Below are 20,033 nucleotides of genomic sequence, written 5' to 3' on the forward strand. Positions count from 1 at the left end.
CTCATCTGTTATTATAATTTAACTGTTACCAGTCTTCTATGGATCACTTCCATATTTATAACTGTATTTCTGACCTCTTTTGTCGATTCCAGAATTTCCAAGTTCCTACTTTAGACATCTCCTACAACTGGATGTTACTTTGGCATTTTAATCTGAATGCATCCAAAATCAGACCATCATTATATTTCAATATTGCAGTATTCTTCCAACAACTTACTGCCTCTATTTTCATTCTCTACCACCCCATCTTCCTTATCACTCTTATTTTAGTCTTACTAAGTTCATTTATATCAAGGGTATTAGAAAAAAAAATCAGGGCTTCCCTGGTGGCGCAGTGGTTGAGAGTCCGCCTGCCGATGCGGGGGACACGGGTTTGTGCCCCGGTCCGGGAGGATCCCACATGCCGCGGAGCGGCTGGGCCTGTGAGCCATGGCCGCTGAGCCTGCGCGTCCGGAGCCTGTGCTCCGCAACGGGAGAGGCCACAGCAGTGAGAGGCCCGCGTACCACCAAAAAAAAAAAAAAAGAAATCAACATTTCATAACAAATACTTTTGCAGGGTCTAATTCATCTTTCTGGCCTTATGCTCTGGCCAAAGTGCTTATTAATGTACCCTGCATATTATATTAGTCTTTAACACCTAGCACCGGGTCTTCATACAGTAGATTCTTAACATAGGTTTCATAGATAATTATACAAATATACCACAGAAATCTGTGTACATATAGCAGCACCTATTAGAAGGCTCATTTAATGTTTTTCATTTCAATACATATTCTATATCATTGTTGTTCTGATTTATAAAATAATTGTCTAATAGTTTTTTTTTAAATCCAAGCAACACAGATATAAATATTACAAAAATAGGAATTCCCCAAAATACCAGAATACATCCTAACCATTGCTAATGGTTAAAAAATATATTCTTAAAGAACCTTTTTTCATGCCTATCATTTGTGTAAACATGTATTTTAAGCAAAAATGGGCTTGAACTGTACACATTGATATTATTTTCAGTTTGCAGTATCTATATGAGAAGCTAACATCCGTCTTCTCATGTAGATACAATTTAAAAACAGGAAGAAAAAAGGGAAAAAATTTTTTTCTCCTTGTACCTCTTAGGATTTAGATTTATTCTCTTAACAACTTTCCTATATATCATACAACAGTATTAGCTATAGTCATCATGTTGTACATTACATCCCTGCTAATTATAACTGTAAATGTGAACCTTTTGACCACCTTCCTCCAATCTCACGAGCCACTCCCCCACCCCCGTGTCTGTTTACTACAACTCTTATCTCTTTTTCTGAGTTTTGTTGTGTGTTTGCGTGCGCACGCATACGTGTGTGTGTTTAGATTCCACATATAAGTGAGATCATACAGTATTTGTCTTTCTCTGACTGATTTCACTTACCATAATGCCTTCAAGGTCCATGTTGTCACAAATGGTTCAGGTTTTAATTCAATTATTGTTTTTCCTTTTCTCCTCCTGGAAGATACACTCCCTTTATAACATTCCCATAGCCAGACTCAAATTTCGAACGATAGAGACTGTTGCCATCTTGTTAACCATTGTACTTTGCTTGGCTAGCATAGTGTCTGACACAGTGACACAGAATACGTATTTTGGATGCATCGTCATGAAGGGCTCAATACTATAAAAGCACAGTGTGTTCTTTTGGCTACCATTTATAACTCAAGGAGTAGCTAGCTGTGTGGGTTTGGATGAGCTATTGATCTAACCTAGTATGACATTTTGAGACTATTTTAACTATCAGGTAAAAGGAAAATGCTTTAGTTAGGTCCAAAAAAAGGTGACACATATTTTCTGGAGAACAATACAAAGTACAATTTAATGGAATTTCACTTATTAATTTAAGGCAGACTGAATGGCTATTATGGGAAAAGTTACCAAATTGATATCTTATATTTAGCATACATTTATCTCATCGATGATATGCTCAGAAATGGAGGAAATAAGGGGTTTGTGCTTGACAATATTTAATAAAATGTTATTATATTATGCCAATTTTTAGAAGTTATTAACTCAGCATAAAAAGTATGAGGGTGTTAACTTATTCTTTATAATCTTTTATCAAAGACTGATTTTCTTCAACGTGAGTTTTCCTTACTGCTCTATAGTCCGATCAAGAAGAAAGTAAGAGTACTTGAAGTACCATAAAATGTGAACCAAGTTCAAAATAGACATGGTTATAAATTATCAAGTAAGGAATCTGATTCCATAAAGCCATAGTTGCCTTACTTTATATTTACATGATATAGTTTACTGAATAATATTCATTTAAATTTGATATTTCAGTCGAGCTATAAAATAATATTAGAAAAAGAAGGAGACATATCTGCATTTATGAAAGATTTCTGAGATAATGTGACAAATCAAGAAGTTTCCTCATTAAATAAAACTGGAATATTAGTACCTCAGGTTTATATAAGAATTGAATGAGAGTACATTTGATGTGTTTATTACCAGTTTTTATTATATAGTAGGTCCTCAATAAATGTTAGTTATCATTTCTACCAGTTTTTCACTACTAAAAAAGTGCAATTGTTGAGACAGATTATACACATTTTGGGGCTGTGGGGTACAAAGTGGCCGTCCAGGAAAGTTTATCTACCATCAGATTATGAGATTGCCTTTTATTCCAAATCCATTTCAATTTGAATATTATTATTATAACTTTTACCAATACTGTTTTATTTTCATTTCTATCATTTACATTAGGAAATCATAAATTTTGAAGTGAAATTAAATGAGTGAAGGACTAGGGTCTTTAAAAATCTTGGCAAGTGCTTAGAAGTTCCCTTCAGACTCATTATAATGGGCTGAAATAGAAATTTACCAAAATATCTTCCACTAATTAACGATTAGTAATTGTAGGTGTCTTGTATTGAAAGACCCCTTTCCCCTTATGCACCTGTGTTTCCCCTCTGCTCCTCCGGAAGTGTTTTTCCAGTTAGCAGTAACATTGTTAACTTTCTGGATCACTTACTATGTGCCAGGTAGTATGTCAAGTGATTTACATGCATTATTTTATTTCATTCTCATTACCACTTACGCAGTGGGCTACTTTCTTTACTCTTCCATTTCTTTAAATCAGCAACTTTCAAACTGCTTTGATTTGGTGACCCATAATTAGAAAGACATGTTACCTAGACTCTCAAAGCAATGTGCAGTGTAGCCTTACAGTTCTATTCTCTCCATCTCTCTCAGTATTGCTCTCAACCCACTAAATTTATCTTACAATCTACTATCAGTCACCATTCACAGATTTTAAATAAAGCACTGCCTTAAGCGACAGTTCTAAAGCACTCATTATAACCTTTACCATTTGGTTACCATTTCATTCTGGACACATTCTTCCCCAGAGATAATGACTTTCAGCTTCAGTTTTGGTAGTTTCATGAAAGACAGTGTACTTTCACAGAGGCAGGTGAACCAAACACTACCCAATCCAGAGCCAGAAATGCCATGTCTAATTAGGAGTGTGTATATTCACTTTTAGAGTTCTAGGAATGTTGTTTCTTGATGGTCTTTGGTCACCTTCTAGCATAAGGCAGCAACATTTCTATAGATTACTCATATTCATTAAGATCTATGACCTTAGCTACAATTGTAAGTCTGTTTCTACCGAAGTCTTCTGTTCTTCAAAATCTTCGATTACATGAAGTTGTCACAGTTCAGCAGTATGGTGTAAATATTTGTCAGTAGCCAAATACTTAATTCATAGTTAAAGCACCAGGCAAGCACTGTTGCTCCCTGCTTTTTCCCCCGCTTACTCCCAGTTTTGAGTTGACATCAGAGTGTTTAGATGCCTTTATTATATCAACTGAGAAAAATATTATGGTTAGATTTATTAATCTTCCAATTCACACATGATAACTTAATATGTAAATCTTTTTAGGCTAAAAAAACCTCCAGCCTAGGGTTGGGTCTACTTTACATGTTACTCTTCTGAAATTCAGGAAAATAGAATAAAGTCAAATAGCCCACAATAGAATCCCCTAGCATATTGTTCTTTATGGGTTCCTATCCTCTGAATTAAATACTTAAACATGGTCACTTGTTACTTAATCTGCTTGAATGAATATGGCAATTTACATGTTCAATAGTGAGTCATGTATGAATAACAGGAGGTTTTGTGCTGTTCCATACATAATTTGCATTCAGTGATTTTTTTTCCCCCATCAATTACTAATCATAAAATGGAACTTTCTTATTAACCTAAACTTAGAAAAACTGTACTGTGTTTTGATGACTCTGTCAGCTTTTAAATTCTGACTGATTTTTTAAAGTGCTTGATGCAACTGTTAAATATGCAGTGCTTCTTTAAACTTCTTTAGTGATTATTAAATAATCAAATTAATTACTTCAAAGTGTAAAGTCCATCGTGTAGCAAAAGGAAAAATAGAGGATAGCCAGTAGTAATTGTATCTTTCCTATACTATTTCCTGTGCCTTTTCCCTATAGTGGGCTTCTACTAGCAAGTTTTGTGTCAGTCATTCATCAAAGGAAAACAGTGTTTTTTCCTTAGCCAGCTACTAAAAAAGAATGTACATATAAAAGTCATTAAAGGAATAAAAAGAAAAGGAAATGATTACTGTTGATAAAAAGACAGGATAGTTGTTATCTTTAGAAGGAGCTAGATTGCTAGAGTGGTTCCATGGATGCTTTTTAACTGTTAAACCATACATATATGTTTTAGGAAGTTTCTCAGTATATCTCATTTATCATAAAAGTGAGGAAAAAGAAAGTTCTTAATTTTAACTACTTATATACTTCTACTTTTTTAATGAAAACAACTTAAATTGTAAAGTTGCATTAAGATATAGGAGTAAGGGGAGTTATTATTATATCATTACACTGTTTTGAAGTTTTTAATTCAAAAAACTTAGAGGTTCTCTTAAAAGTTAATGACTAGCAGGTATAACCTCAAAAAACAAAAACATTTAAACTGTTTAAACTAAAAATTACAATTCAGTTTTCTATTTTAGCACTATGTCTTAGATAATTGATGTAGAGCAGACTTCTTTTGTTTGCCATTTATTTTATGAAGCTATTTAGTAAGACAAATCTTTTAATAATGTGCACATTATTTACTAGAAAGGCAAGTTGAAGCTAAATTTTTATGTATTTATGATGTGGAAAAGAAAATAGTGCTTGTCAAAATTGAGTATCCCTGTCTGGAAATATAGCCTACTAGTTACACGGACTCTTGAGCCAGATTGCTTGGGTTCTAATCTTTGCTCCACAAATTACTTGAAACTTCATGTAAATTAATTTCCTCATCAGTAAAATGCAGAAAATAATAGTACCTACTTTAGTTGGTTGTTGTGAGGACTAAATGAGTTATTGTATACAAAGCACTTTGCAGTGTGTAACATACAGTAAGTGGTGTATGCATGATGGCTATTATTGTTATATAGCTTGAGCAAACAAGAAAAGCAGAAAATTTTATTTTTTAAGCACTTCCCTAGTAGTAATATATTCGACATATTGTTACAAATAATTGTCTGTTTTTTGTTGCAGTGTTTGGGAAATGGGAAGTAATGACAGCTGGCACCTGAACTAAGTACTTTCATAGGCAACACCATTCCAGAACTTCAGGATGAATGGGGATATGCCCCATGTCCCCATCACTACTCTTGCGGGGATTGCTAGTCTCACAGACCGTAAGTTTGGTTATTTTATCTAATTTATGTTCTACTTTGACATTGATTTTTAAAGAGACTGTAACATTAATTATTTGCAGCATCATAAATAACAAAATGTGTAAAGATTTTAGATTTTGAATGACACACAACATTATTTTCTTTGGTTTATTGGCATAAATGTGAAAGTAACAGAATTAGTGTAGTCAACTAATAATAGATAAGACCTTAATTTCTGTTTCATGCTAAGGACCCATTAAGAAATGGTAGTGTGTGTTTGTTTAAAGGTCTTATATGATAAAGGGATAAATGCAAAAGTAAGGATCAAAGAAGATGAAACAAAGCATTAAGAAAAATCAAAACCAGAGAAGCATGGGTTTGCATATAGGAACTATTACAGACTTTTAAAAAAGCGTTTATGGAAATGGTAAGTGAAACTGCCCTTCAAAGAAGAAAATTTGATAGCCCAACATAATCTGATTTCTTAGTGACGTTTATTTTGGATGTCATGTTTAGTAATCTTTTGGAGTTTGTCATAGATGTCAAGAGCCTATTTTACCCTGAACACTTAAGTTTAAGAACATCTTCATTCTCTTGAGATTTAATTAGTGTAGCATAATATTTTAGGGACTCATTCTTTTGGTAGGCAACTCTGATTCTCAGTCCCTGGGTAATGGTGCAAAAAGCTCCTCACAATGTTAGTCTTTATCCTACCTGAATAAAGGGAAAAAGAGATATGAGAGGGGAGGGTAGACTGTGAGGAGATGACATACTTTTCTTTGTATAGCAAGCATTATGCAAGATATGGGGCTTCATAAAAGGAGCTATAAGAAAATAACTTCAAGAAATGTTTTCATCTGTTTTCCCCAAAATACTATTTTTTTCTGTTATTAATTTCCAGCTAGTTTAAGTGGGGGTAAAATAGATAACAGCCTACAGCTTTGCAGCAGGGCTAGTTTATAAAATCTGACATAACAAGAAAGTAGCCAGTAGGGTTAGAATAACTCAGGTAAGAAAGCTTTTGAAACAGTCTTTAGTTTTGGTTATCACTTTGTTATAGGTAAGGCATAAATTCATATAATATGTAGGAGTACAGAATCAAATATACTACCAGGAATTTCTTTGCTGGGGGGGGGTGCGGTGTCTGCCCATTATCTCAGCTGTACCTCATTTTAAAAATTTGCCCAATAAGCCCTACTTATTAAGTAATAATTTGTTTCCAGTGTTTTTATTAATAGAAACCGTGTTATTACCCATTGTGGCTGAGTGGCATGATAGTTATACTATATAGGTGATTAGAAATTAAACCAAAAACAAAGACACTGTAGTTAACTTTAACTATTAGTTTAGACAAATGAACAAATTTCATTTATATGAAGACATTAAATAACTGAATTTAAACTACTGTAAAACGTTTATGCCCTTTTGTTTGCTGTCAGAATAAAATGAAGAGAGACTATTTAGTAATTTATAACTTAAAGCAAAATTCCTTAGATATTTTTCTTCCTTCAGAATCCTATTCTGTGGACATTATTCTGCTACCAAAGTGAACTCTTTATTTTTGTATTTATTTAAGCTTTTAAAAACACACATTACTTGTCTATCTGGTGAAGAGTCAGGTATTGTTACTTGGTTTATTTATTTGATTCTGATAAATCTTATAACAGAAATAATACAGTCTCAGTTCTTGGAAATTACTTAGTTTTTAACCCTACTTTTTTTACTCACTTATTAAATTAATAAAGATTTAAGACATGAAAAGTTAGCACAGAGTTTTATTCTTAGAGAGTAGTATAATCTATTATGGTCCAAGGGACGTTTGGGGAGTTTTAATAGAGTTGTTTGGGGTTTATTGGGGGAGAGACGGAATGCCTTTTAATAAATTTGTCACATTTATATTTATAACTTATTTTTAATCCCCAAATACATTTAAACACTAAAGAGATTTCTTTCTGTCACTCAGTTTCTAATAATATGATTTTATTCCCAATAGTCCTGAACCAGCTGCCTCTTCCATCCCCTTTACCTGCTACAACTACAAAGAGCCTTCTCTTTAATGCACGAATAGCAGAAGAGGTGAACTGCCTTTTGGCCTGTAGGGATGATAATTTGGTTTCACAGCTTGTCCATAGCCTCAACCAGGTATCAACAGATCACATGTAAGTACAATCTGAAATAAAATGAAAAGTTTTGGTCTTACTAAGAGAATCAGTATTCCTGGTTTTACTTTCATTTCAAAAAATTTTAATACATAGTTTATTTTAAATTATTTGAATATCCAAGTGAGAATATAGCCTGTGATGAGATATTAATGAGATTTAAATAGGCCATAGTTATTTTGAGACAGTAGTTCTGACCATGTGATTCTATGAGGATCTTTTCGATTCCTATAATAATCATGGGATTCATCAAGACGGATGTGTGCAGAGGTCTAATGTTGCTCACGAAGTTAGCTCTCTTTTTCCTGGAATTGCTGGAGTAGTTAGAATTCCCAGGCACTAGGGACTTTAATGCTGGCTTTATTTGGAGTAGGCTTACATGCTTTTCATGTAAAGTATAACAGGAACTCAAAGATTAACTTCAAGGCTACTACAGAATTTGGGACTAATTTTTTTCTAGAATTTATCATACAATCTGAACATAGGTGTGTATTTTCACACAATAGACTTTTCAAATAATATGCACTTAAATTACGTAGCTTATTTACAGGACTTTTGCACGAGTAGACTTTTTAAAATTTACTTTTTACTACAAAAGCAGTAAATACTTGTAATATCTCAACACAAAAATGTAAAAAAGTTCAGAAGCCACTACTCAGCGGTACTCATGTGTCCTTCCATTCTTTTACTGTTGGTTAACTTAAAGTTCATTATTTAGGGGAATGAGGATAAAGCACATTATAATGGAGAGGTCTCTGCCATTAGCTGTAGCACATACTTCAGGGCCATTTTTAAAGCTGATGAATTTAGGTGAAATACTAAATGTGAATTTTCTGATGGAGAAACTGAGAAATGATTGGTTATGTCACTCCAGAAATTCAACAGTGTCTAAATATTATATCACTTCTTATACATGTACATCCTTAATCAAAAGTTTTCACCACATATTTAAAGAGATAAGGGAAATAGCACATGTATAGTTATGATTTACTGTATGGAGAGCTGCTTTAACATTGCCCCCAGAAATTAATTTTATCAGTGGATACCATCTTTATGAATCGTACTAGATTTAATGAGTGGAACAGTGACGTGTAGAATATAAGATTTAAAATACTGCCTATATTTAATTTTTTTATCATTTACCTTCCATAGTTGTGAACTTAATTTGCTACTTCCTAATTGCAGCTATTCTTAACCACTTGCTTGGGTTTTTTCCCCTGATGGCTTTATTTGAGAAGAGAATAAAGAGGGGAAAATTATGTAACCTTGGGTCTTGTCTTAACCAATGTGCCAACATTATTTCATTCAGAGGACATGCTCAAAAAGACAGATCCACTCACATTCAGATGTAAGGGAGAAAATATATTCCAAGCCCAAATATCAACTTCTGTGCATAATTATCACTTCTACCCTTCCATTATTTTGAATAGTTTAGAATAGACACTATTTTCTCCTTTGAAACTAATATGAACATTCTTAAATAAACTTAAAATTCCATAAAATAATGTTTGGGGGTTTTTTTTTTTTTTCTGTTTAAAATAAAATTGGGGGAGGAAGAAGTCCGTAGAAGAACTCCCCTCTATCATTTTTTTGATAATTCTCTTTCTTCTAGGATTAGCGTCTTCAAAAATCCACGAAACTGTTAGACATGCTTGTGTAATTTATTTTTATACCATGTCTTCTTGATTTTCTGCCTCAGCATTTTCTGAATTTCACTGGTGAATTCTTAATCATCCATCACTGTTTTAATGTTTTGTATTTATTTTTTCAATGCCAGAGAGTTGAAAGATAACCTTGGCAGTGATGATCCAGAAGGCGACATACCAGTCTTGTTGCAGGCCATCCTGGCGAGGAGTCCTAACGTTTTCAGGGAGAAAAGTATGCAGAACAGATATGTACAAAGTGGTGAGGTTTTTAATAATTGAATTTCATAGTATATATATATATTTTTAATGTGTCCCATATTAGAACTTGTTTCACATGTAATTAAAGTCAGGTGTGTCCTTTAACAAGCTAGCTTGTCATCTGTTAATGCCGTGTTGATACCTTGAATGAAGCCAAGAACGAAAAGGAAACTAAACGGATGTTAACATTCTTGCAGTTTAATATGTAACTAAATTCCTTGGGAATTAGGCAAAGCTTAATATGTGGTTTGCTAGATATTTCAGACTTTATTAGTTCATTCAATGAAAGAGCTTTAGGAATTTTTTTATTTAAAAAAATCATAGAATAGATATGAAAGGAGTCTTCATTAATCAAATAATAAATAAAAATATCTGCAGAGCTTCTCAACATGTAGTACATGTATAAATAATTATACCAGGTATTAATTTTAGAATCGATGGTGACTATATTCATGGTTATGTAGTAATTGGTTTAACACTTCTGTTGCCTTAGCAATAGAAAAAGGTTTATAATAAGTATTACTATTAAGGAAAATTCTATTTATAGTAAGCATTAGAAAACCCATAAAAATGTGATGTCCAACACAGATATGATTTTTCTGTAGTCAAGAAGAACCTTTAAGTTAGGAGCATTGTTCTGGTCTGAAGCTTACTGAATCAGGCAAGCCCAAGTACTTGCTTCCCTCTCAAGATTAAAACAGTCAGAAGGGAATAGTTTAGAGAACCCAGGAAGGTCTAGTTTATTTAATTGGTTACTTGTATTCAAGAATATTGCCACATTTATTGACAGTACCTCCATGAAGCTTGCCATTCCATTTCTTAGTTTTATTTTTTAATAGTATTACTTTGTTGATTCTTTATATTTGTGTGTAAGTTGTGTTTTTAAAGCAATTGCATAGTTACTATCCATTTCCCAAAGTGAATCCAGGGAAATTTCCTTTCAGGAAATCAAAGGTAGGTATGCAGGGCAAGACTATATCTTCATCAGAACTAATAAGCTAGATGGCAGTCGTAGGAGACAGATAGGAATGGTGAAAGGAAAGCTAGAATTACACATACTCTGGAAGAGTGTTGGAATGAAAGAAAATATGGAGAGATTGTTGATTGGAAGAAAGGCTATAGGCATACCTCGTTTTATTGCACCTCGCTTTATTGCGCTTCTCAGATATTGCCTGTTTTACAAATTGAATGTGTGGCAACCACACACTGAACAAGTCTGTCAGTGCCATTTTTCCAGCAGCATTTTACTTTGTGTCTCTGTCACATTTTGTTAATTATCACAATATTTGAAACTTTTTTATTATTATTGTATGTGTTCTGGTGATCTCTGATTGGTGATTTTTGAAGTTACTATTGTAATTGTTTGAGGGCACTAGGAACCGCGCCCGTGTAAGACAGTGTAATCAATAAATGTATGTTTTGGCAGGACTGGCAGTTCCCCTCTCCTTGGGCCTCCCTATTTTCTGAGACACAACAACATTGAAATGAGGCCAGTTAATAACTCTACAGTGGCCTCTTAAGTGTTCAAGTGAAAAGAACAGTCACATGTCTTTCACTTTAATCAAAAGCTAGAAATGCGGGCTTCCTTGATGGCGCAGTGGTTGAGAGTCTGCCTGCCGATGCAGGGGGACATGGGTTCGTGCCCTGGTCCGGGAAGATCCCACATGCCGCGGAGCGGCTAGGCCCGTGAGCCATGGCCGCTGAGCCTGCGCGTCCGGAGCCTGTGCTCCACAACGGGAGAGGCCACAGCAGTGAGAGGCCCACGTACCGCAAAAAAGAAAAAAAAAAGCTAGAAATGCTTAAGCTTAGTGAGGAAGCCATGTCAAAAGCCAGGATAGGCCAAAAGCTAGGCTTCTTGTCCCATATAGCCACCTAGCAAAGGAAAAGTTCTTGAAGGAAATGAAAAGTGCTATACCCCAGTGAACACTTGAATGTTAAGAAAGCTAAATAACCTTATTGCTGAGATGGAGAAAGTTTTAATGGTCTGGGTAGAGGATCAAACCAGTCAGAGCATTCCCTTAAGCCAAAGCCTAATCCAGAGCAAGGCCCTAACACTCTTCAATTCTCCGAAGGCTGAGAGAGGTGAGAAAGCTGCACAAGAAAAATTTGAAGCTAGCAGAGATTGGTTTATGAGATTTAAGGAAAGAAGCTATCTCCATAACATAAAAGTACAAGGCAAAGCTGCAAGTGCTGATGTAGAAACTGCAGCAAGTTATCCAGAAGATCTAACTAAAATAAAAAATGAAGGTGGCTGTGCTAAACAAAAGATGTTCAGTGTAGACAAAACAGTCTTGTATTGGAAGAAGATGCCACCTAGGACTTTCATGGCTGGAGAGGAGAGTCAATGCCTGGCTTCAGAGCTTCAAAGGACAGGCTGGCTGTCTTGCTAGGAACTAATACAGGTGGTGAATTTAGGTTGAAGCCAGTGCTCATTGACCATTCTGAAAATCCTAGGGCCTTTAAGAGTTATGCAAAATCAACTCTGCCTGTGCTCTATAAATGGAATAACAAACCTGGATGACAAACATGTTTGTTTATAACATGGTTTATTGACTACTTTAAGCCCACTGTTGAGATCTGCTTCTCAGAAAAAGATTCCTTTCAAAATATTACTGCTCATTGACAGCACATCTGGTCATCCAGGAGCTCTGATGGAGATGTACAACAAAACTAATGTTATTTTCATGCCTGCTAGCACAACATCCATTCTGCAGCCCATGGATCAAGGAGTCATCTCAGCATTCGAGTCTTATTAATTTAAGAAATACATTTCATGAGACTCTAGCTTCCATAGATAGTAACTCCTCTGATGGATCTGGACAAAGCAAATTGAAAACTTTCTGAAATGTTTCACCATTCTAGATGCCATTAAGAACATTCATGATTCATGGGAAGAGGTCAAAATATCAACATTCACAAAAGTTGGAAGAAGTTGATTCCAGTTCTCATGGATGACTTGTGAGGGGTACGAGACTCCAGTGGAGGAAGTAACTGCAGATGTGGTAGAAATAGCAAGAGAGCTAGAATTAGAAGTAAAGCCTGAAGATGTGACTTAATTGCTGAAATCTCATGATTAAAGTTTAATGGATGAGGAGTTGCTTCTTGTGGATGAGCAAAGAAAGTGGTTTCTTGAAGTGGAATCTACTTGTGGCTGAGATGCTATGAAGATTGTTAAAATGACCACAAAGGATTTAGAATATTACATAAGCTTTAGCTGACAAAGTAGCAGCAGAGTTTGTGAGAATTGACTCCCAATTTTGAAAGAAGTTTTACTGTGAGTAAAATGGTGTCAAATGGCATTGCGTCCCACAGAGATGTCATTCATGAAAGGAAAGAGTCAATCAATGCAGCAAACTTCATTGTTGTGTTATTTTAAGAAAGTGCCAGAGCCACCTCAACCTTCAGCAACCACCATTCTGATCAGTCATCAGCCACCAACATTGAGCAAGACCCTCCACCAGGAAAAAGATTACAACCTCACTGAGGGCTCAAACAATGGTTAGCATTTTTTAGCAATAAAGTATTTTAAAATTAAGGTATGTACATTGTTTTTTTAGACATAATGCTATTGTACATTTAATGGACTACAGTATAGTGTAAACATAACTTTTATATGCACTGGGAAACCACAGGAAATGCATGTAACTCCCTTTATTGCGATATTTGCTTTATTGCGGTGGTCTGGAACCGTATCTGCAATATCTCCGAGGTATGCCTGTAATAGGAAATAGGATAAGGGCATTGAGTATAGGATGACGTAAATAAATGTAAGGTTGAATAAAGGAAGTCTTCCGAGGCTATTTATACTACATTTTTATAACTTATATCTTTAATAAGAAACTTCGAGTATTCACCTTTCAGTCACATATTCTGTGGTTTTTACTATATATGCTTATTTTTTAGTCTGAAACATTGTTTCATTTCTCCATATCCTACTTTGTAAAAACAAACTAGCATTTAAAAACTGATTCATTGCATGTTGTGATTTTTTTTTCCTAAGCATTTTCCATCTGGCTTTAAAATTTTAAAAGGTGATTTTTTGGTTGTTAAATATAAATGTGAGTCACACATTTAGAAAAAATTTAATAATGTGCAAATCACTTTGTTCATAGTTCTTTGGATCTCTGAGAGAATCAGAAAGGACTACTAGTATTTCATTTGCCCCTTTTATTTATAAAGCCACTGCCTCCAAACTAGTAATTCCAGCTTGTCACAGTGATGACTGTTAATTCAGGAGAAAATACTTTTTAATTCCCATCTCATGGAGTCTTGCCCCCTTTCTCTCAAAAAAAAAAAAAAAAAATTCAGCAACAGTAGTTATAGTAATTAAATTATTAAGCCATGGAATGTATGATTTAGTACTGAATTTGAGTTGGAAGAGAAAATTCATAAATTGAAATTTAGACTACATAGAAAACACGCTATTAGTGTTAGACTTTGAGGTGCTCTCATCTCATTCAGCCACTGTGGTAGAGCTAGAATCCTTTCTGTAGTTCCTGGCAAATGAACATGTAACTTCTGTTTGAATGTTTCTGGTGAAAGGCACTTTTCATAGCAGCAGCAGGAAATGAAATTTGGGGAAATAATGTGATACTTGAAACTCCCAGAAAGATTGGCTATACATACCATAAGAAAGGTCAGAGTTAATCATAGATTTTTATCTTTGATTTTAGAGTGTCTAAATAGCTGAATTTTTCTGCATCTCCTATATAACAAAATGCCACTTATGCAACAATTGAAGGAACAGTGTCTAACTTGAAAAGAAATGTGAGAATCTGAAAGCTCTTTTCACACTTTCATTCACTAAACAAATATTCACTTAATCCTATTTTATGGCAAGAATTACTGTGGAAGAAAGAACAGGAGCATTCTGTTGTTTGTTAACAGACTTTCAGATGGTAATTTCAGTACTTCAGACTTTGGACCCTTAAGTAAAGTACTTTTTAAAACTTAGGTCCCGGGCTTCCCTGGTGACGCAGTGGTTGAGAGTCCGCCTGCCGATGCAGGGGACACGGGTTCCTGCCCCAGTCCGGGAAGATCCCACATGCCGTGGAGCGGCTGGGCCCGTGAGCCATGGCCGCTGAGCCTGCGTGTCCGGAGCTTGTGCTCCGCAACGGGAGAGGCCATAACAGTGAGAGGCCCGCGTACCGCAAAAAAAAAAAAAAAAAAAAAAAAAAACTTAGGTCCGAATCACAATGAAATAGAGTTGTAAAATTAAGCTCCTAAGGTGGGAGATGTATGTAATAAAGTATTCCATGTAATAGAAAAACCATCCAAAAGCCTGTTGTAGACAGAAGTGTGTAGTATTTGGAAAGAGGTTAGATAGAGCAACTTCTGAAGGTTCTTTTCAATTCTAAGGCTAAATGATAGGACAATAAGTAAGCAAGTAAATTTAAAAACAAAAAATTATATCTCTGTCTCTGTCCCTGGATTAGTTATATGCTAAAAGGATGTTTTGGTAAAATTGGTTGTACTTGAAATTTATAGTTTCTATATTTTGCTCTACAAACTTAACATGTTGGTCAAAAAGAAAAGAACAGAAAGAACTTTTGAATGTTTGTGAAAGAATGATTGATTTAAATCACTTAAAGAATGCTTTACCATTGGAAGAAAATAACATGTTTTACCATTTTTGTATGTTGTGTAGGAATGATGATGTCTCAGTATAAACTTTCTCAGAATTCCATGCACAGTAGTCCTGCATCTTCCAATTATCAACAAACCACTATCTCACATAGCCCCTCCAGGTAATGTATATATCATTTTATTAAGTACTGTTTTCTGTAGTAAATATGCTTAGGAATATATAGTGTATACATACATTTAGGTAATGGTGAATTACGTGTAGTTAAAAAGTTTAGATGCTTAGCCTTAAATAGTAACCCACATGAATATTTGCCTTAAAATGTTATATGTGGAAATGCTCTAATATACTAATTTAAATAAATAGTAACTTATTTTCATACAAACAAAAGAATGTGTTAAAATAACCAGCGTGTTTGAGATAAATAAGAAAATTCATTGAGTAGAATTTAGGGAGCATGTAAAATAAATGAATTACTCCAGTTTTTACAAACTGCTTAATATAACTCTTAGATTATGAATTGTGAATGACTTTTGTATGTTATTTATTTTTCAGAATTTTTCTGTGTACATATATTTTATACAAATTAGAGTTTGGAGAATTTTATGACAGTGAAATATCAAGGAATATCATATTTATTTCATTTCCTGATATTGTTTATTTGGATTTTGGGTTTTAGCCGGTTTGTGCCACCACAGACAAGCTCTGGGAACAGATTTATGCCACAACAAAACAGCCCAGTGCCTAGTCCATATGCCCCACAAAGCCCTGCAGGATACATGCCATATTCCCATCCTTCAAGTTATACAACACATCCACAAATGCAGCAAGGTAAGAAAGTTGCTTGTTTATTTAAAGGGAATGCCTCTAGTTCCCAGCAAATTCATTTTTTTCTTTTTATAAATTTTAAAACACAAATACTAAACTGTATACTTTTTTGTCAGTGAACGTTTCTTTTAAGCTGTGGCTTATATTATTAAAAATGTTACATTTATTACTTGGGAAGTCATCTGGGAGATAAAAAGATCAGTGTAATTTGACTCTTTGGATTACCTTATTATATTATACAACTGAGTATATCTGGTTATGAAATTAGGAACTGCTTTATTTAATTGGGCTTCTTACAGTAGCACTAAGTCAAAGAAGAATTACGTTTTAATTAGTAAAGTATATGTTGTGTGAAAATTATAATATCAAGTAGATACAGTACTGGTAGAGGAAAATTAATAATCTTGGATTCAAAATTTTCTGGGATTAGATTATTAGTTCTCATTTGAAGTCAATTGTTGATGATATGATGTCTTTTTTTTTTTTTTTTTTTTTTGCGGCACGTGGGCCTCTCACTGTTATGGCATCTCCCGTTGCGGAGCACAGGCTCCGGACGCGCAGGCTCAGCGGCCATGGCTCATGGGCCCAGCCGCTCCGCGGCATGTGGGATCTTCCCGAACCAGGGCACGAACCCGTATCCCCTGCATCAGCAGGCAGACTCTCAACCACTGCGCCACCAGGGAAGCCCTATGATGTCTTTTTAAGATCATACTGTGTTGGGCTCTATGTCATGGCTATTAAATAATGTATTTACTAGTATATTGTACTTTTTTAAAGAAATTTTGAAAAGTACAAAAGATAATATAACAGATATCTGTGTTTTTATCCCTCATAATTAACAGCAGATTTTTAACATTCGCAGTCAGTCATTAGTACCTGTTTATATTCTTGGTTTTTTATTATGCATGGATCAAAACATGCTTCATTTATAAACTTTTATCTTACAAACTTTTAACTTAGTGTCATCTATTAAAACAGCCAACTTCTGGTTTTCCAAAGCTAGATAATGAAATGGTAGGTTGAGCCTATTTGATACAGTAAGTCAAGGAAAAACTTGGAGACCAATCACACCTTTGGAATAGACACCTCCAAAATTTTAGAATTTAGTGTGAGTACTGAACAGAAGTATGCGTGTATATGGGCTCTTGATACTTGTGAAATATTACTCTGGTATGCCAAAGTTATGTGAAACATTTTAAATGTAATTAATAAAGAGGGAAAATATTGAAAGGACATATTTGCTTCATACGGAAATATCCACATAAATATGTGTAGAAAAAAAACAAATTTTTACTCTAAACACTGTTGTTGTTTTATAACAAGATAAACCCAGCTTTTTCAAAAGAATACATTGAAATCACAAAATCAAAAGAAAAATGTAGTTTGAGGGCCTATTCAGTAATGAGTCATTTCTTAGAAATTCTCAGATACTTGAGAGACCAAAAATAATACAAGGGATTAGCCCCACACAGATACCAAAATTACTGTAAATAAGAAAATTTAATGTGGTAAGGAACAAATAGATTGGTAAATGGGACAGTAATGGGTCCAGAAATAAGGCAGATGTCTGTGGGAATATAGAGTTTGTGAAAGGTAATATTTAAGAAACACTTTATAAAAAAAACAAAAAAAACACTTTATATTATAAAAATTTTAACCATGCAGAAAAGTTGAAAGAATAGCACAGTGAAACATTTCACCAACAGGCATTCTGCCTCTCTGTCCTTAAATACATCTGCTGGGAAGTCAGTTCTCCTTTATAAACACCAAGTGTAATAATTTACCCCTAAAAAAATTAAGAACATTTCTGTAGTATCATCTGATGCCATCTACATTGTTTTCACCAGTTGACCTCAAATATGTCTTTTATAACCTTTTTTTCCCCACATAGGATCTAATCTAGTTTCTCACACATTGCATTTGGTTTTTACATCTCTTGACTCTTTTAATCTAAACAGTCCCATACCCTTTCCCCATGACAGTAATTTTTGGTTTTTTGAGGAGTCTGTGCTACTTTTGTTGTAGAATATCCCATATTCTAGACTTCACTGTTTCCTCATTGTGTTGTTTAATTTGCTTATATACTTTCTATATTTCCTACCAACTGGAAGTTATCTTTAAAGGCTCTGTTAGTTTCTAGTTGTATATTTTTGGCAAGGGTACTAAATAAGTAATGTTGTACACTTGATATTGCATCACATCAGAGGGCATATAATGGCAAGTGGCTTCATTATTAGTGACATTTAGGTGATGACTACTCCATGTCTTCTTTTATAAGGAACATAATATTTCTTTGCAATCAGTGAGCAATCTGTCAGGTGATATTTTGAGATCATGTAACTGTCCTATTTCCTATTAATCTTTATCCTAAAGGGTTTACCATCCAATGATTCTCTTTTCATCAATTTTTACACTGGTCATTGGAAAATGGTGATTTTCCAATTTTGTCATTCTAAAGATGGTATTTTGAATCAGTGTGTAATAATGGATTGTTTAATAAATCATGTTGGATTGGTTGGCTAGGCATTTTGAAATTTTATTTGGATTCCTAGATCATCTAGAGCAAAAGTGTTCTAGACGGATGAACTATTTACGTTTGTATTTTAAGTCATAAAATTATAAGAAGAAGGGGCTTCCCTGGCGGCGCAGTGGTTAAGAATCTGCCTGCCAATGCAGGGGACACGGGTTCGAGCCCTGGTCCGGGAAGATCCCACATGCTGCGGAGCAACTAAGCCTGAGTGCCACAACTACTGAGCCTGCACTCTAGAGCCCGCGAGCCACAACTACTGAGCCCGTGTGCCACAGCGACTGAGCCTGCGCTCTAGAGCCCACGCTCTGCAACAAGAGAAGCCACCGCAATGAGAAGCCCGCACACCACAACGAAGAGTAGCCCCCACTCTCCGCAGCTAGAGAAAGCCCTCACACAGCAAGGAAGACCCAATACAGCCAAAAATAAATTAATTAATTTAAAAAGAAATTATAAGAAGAAAACATGGGGTGAATTTTGGATACCTTAGGGTCAAGAAGGCCTTGTTTCTAAGCAGGACTGGATTCTAGAAATGGAAAAAAAAACCCAGATTAATTCTAAATTTCTGTGTAATAGGAGAGAACAAATAAGAACAAGTAAATTTAGGGAAAAAACTTTTTCAATATTTATTACAAAGTATTAATTTTAAATACAGCAAGATCTTATGCAGGTTGATAAGAATAAGACAAAAATAGACTGAAGAATTAAACAATTTACTGAAGAAGAAAAACAAAGTGGATACGGAAAGATTTAATACATATACGAAAGTACGGTCAACCTGGCTCACAATTAAAGAGATGCAAATCAAAATTAAATTGAAATAAAATTTTATATCTGTCAGATTAGTAACATTTTATAGTGTGCAGGGAAATTTGAACTTCATACAGTCTTCATAGGGACATAAATTGATAAAACCATTTTAGAGAGCAGTTTGACAATATCTGTTCCCGTTTAAAATACATACCTCCTTCAGTTGTTAAAAATCTATCTCCCTGGGCTTCCCTGGTGGCACAGTGGTTGAGAGTCTGCCTGCCAATGCAGGGGACGCGGATTTGTGCCCCGGTCCGGGAAGATCCCACATGCCGCCGAACGGCTGGGCCCGTGAGCCATGGGCGCTGAGCCTGTGCTCCGCAATGGGAGAGGCCACAACAATGAGAGGCCTGCGTACCGCAAAAAAAATCTATCTCCCTTACAAGTAGGAGTGGGGCTAAAAATGCTCAGGCAGTTTTATCTCAAGTTCTAGCAAGCATTCATGGAAAAGATATTCTATTCTTACATGGATTAAAGACTAAGTGTGAAGAAACAAAACTATGAAACTTTTGAAAGAAAATATCAGAGAGTAATTTTTATGATTTTGTGTT

The 20,033-nt window shown here is 34.8% G+C and overlaps 1 protein-coding gene across 3 annotated transcripts in view; it reads left to right on the plus strand.

The window, feature by feature from the left end:
- Positions 1-20,033, plus strand: part of NIPBL (NIPBL cohesin loading factor) — a 193,268-nt gene that overhangs the window by 69,304 nt on the left and 103,931 nt on the right. For all 3 annotated transcript variants that reach the window (XM_079916587.1, XM_079916586.1, XM_079916588.1), the window contains 5 exons: positions 5,549-5,691; positions 7,664-7,829; positions 9,607-9,734; positions 15,381-15,480; positions 15,997-16,148. In XM_079916587.1, coding sequence (XP_079772713.1) covers positions 5,628-5,691; positions 7,664-7,829; positions 9,607-9,734; positions 15,381-15,480; positions 15,997-16,148 — 610 coding nt within the window. In that variant the 5' untranslated portion in view covers positions 5,549-5,627. The remainder of the gene's footprint in view (positions 1-5,548; positions 5,692-7,663; positions 7,830-9,606; positions 9,735-15,380; positions 15,481-15,996; positions 16,149-20,033) is intronic.

Source organism: Stenella coeruleoalba, assembly GCF_951394435.1.
Source record: "Stenella coeruleoalba genome assembly, chromosome: 3".
Lineage (NCBI taxonomy): Eukaryota > Metazoa > Chordata > Mammalia > Artiodactyla > Delphinidae > Stenella > Stenella coeruleoalba.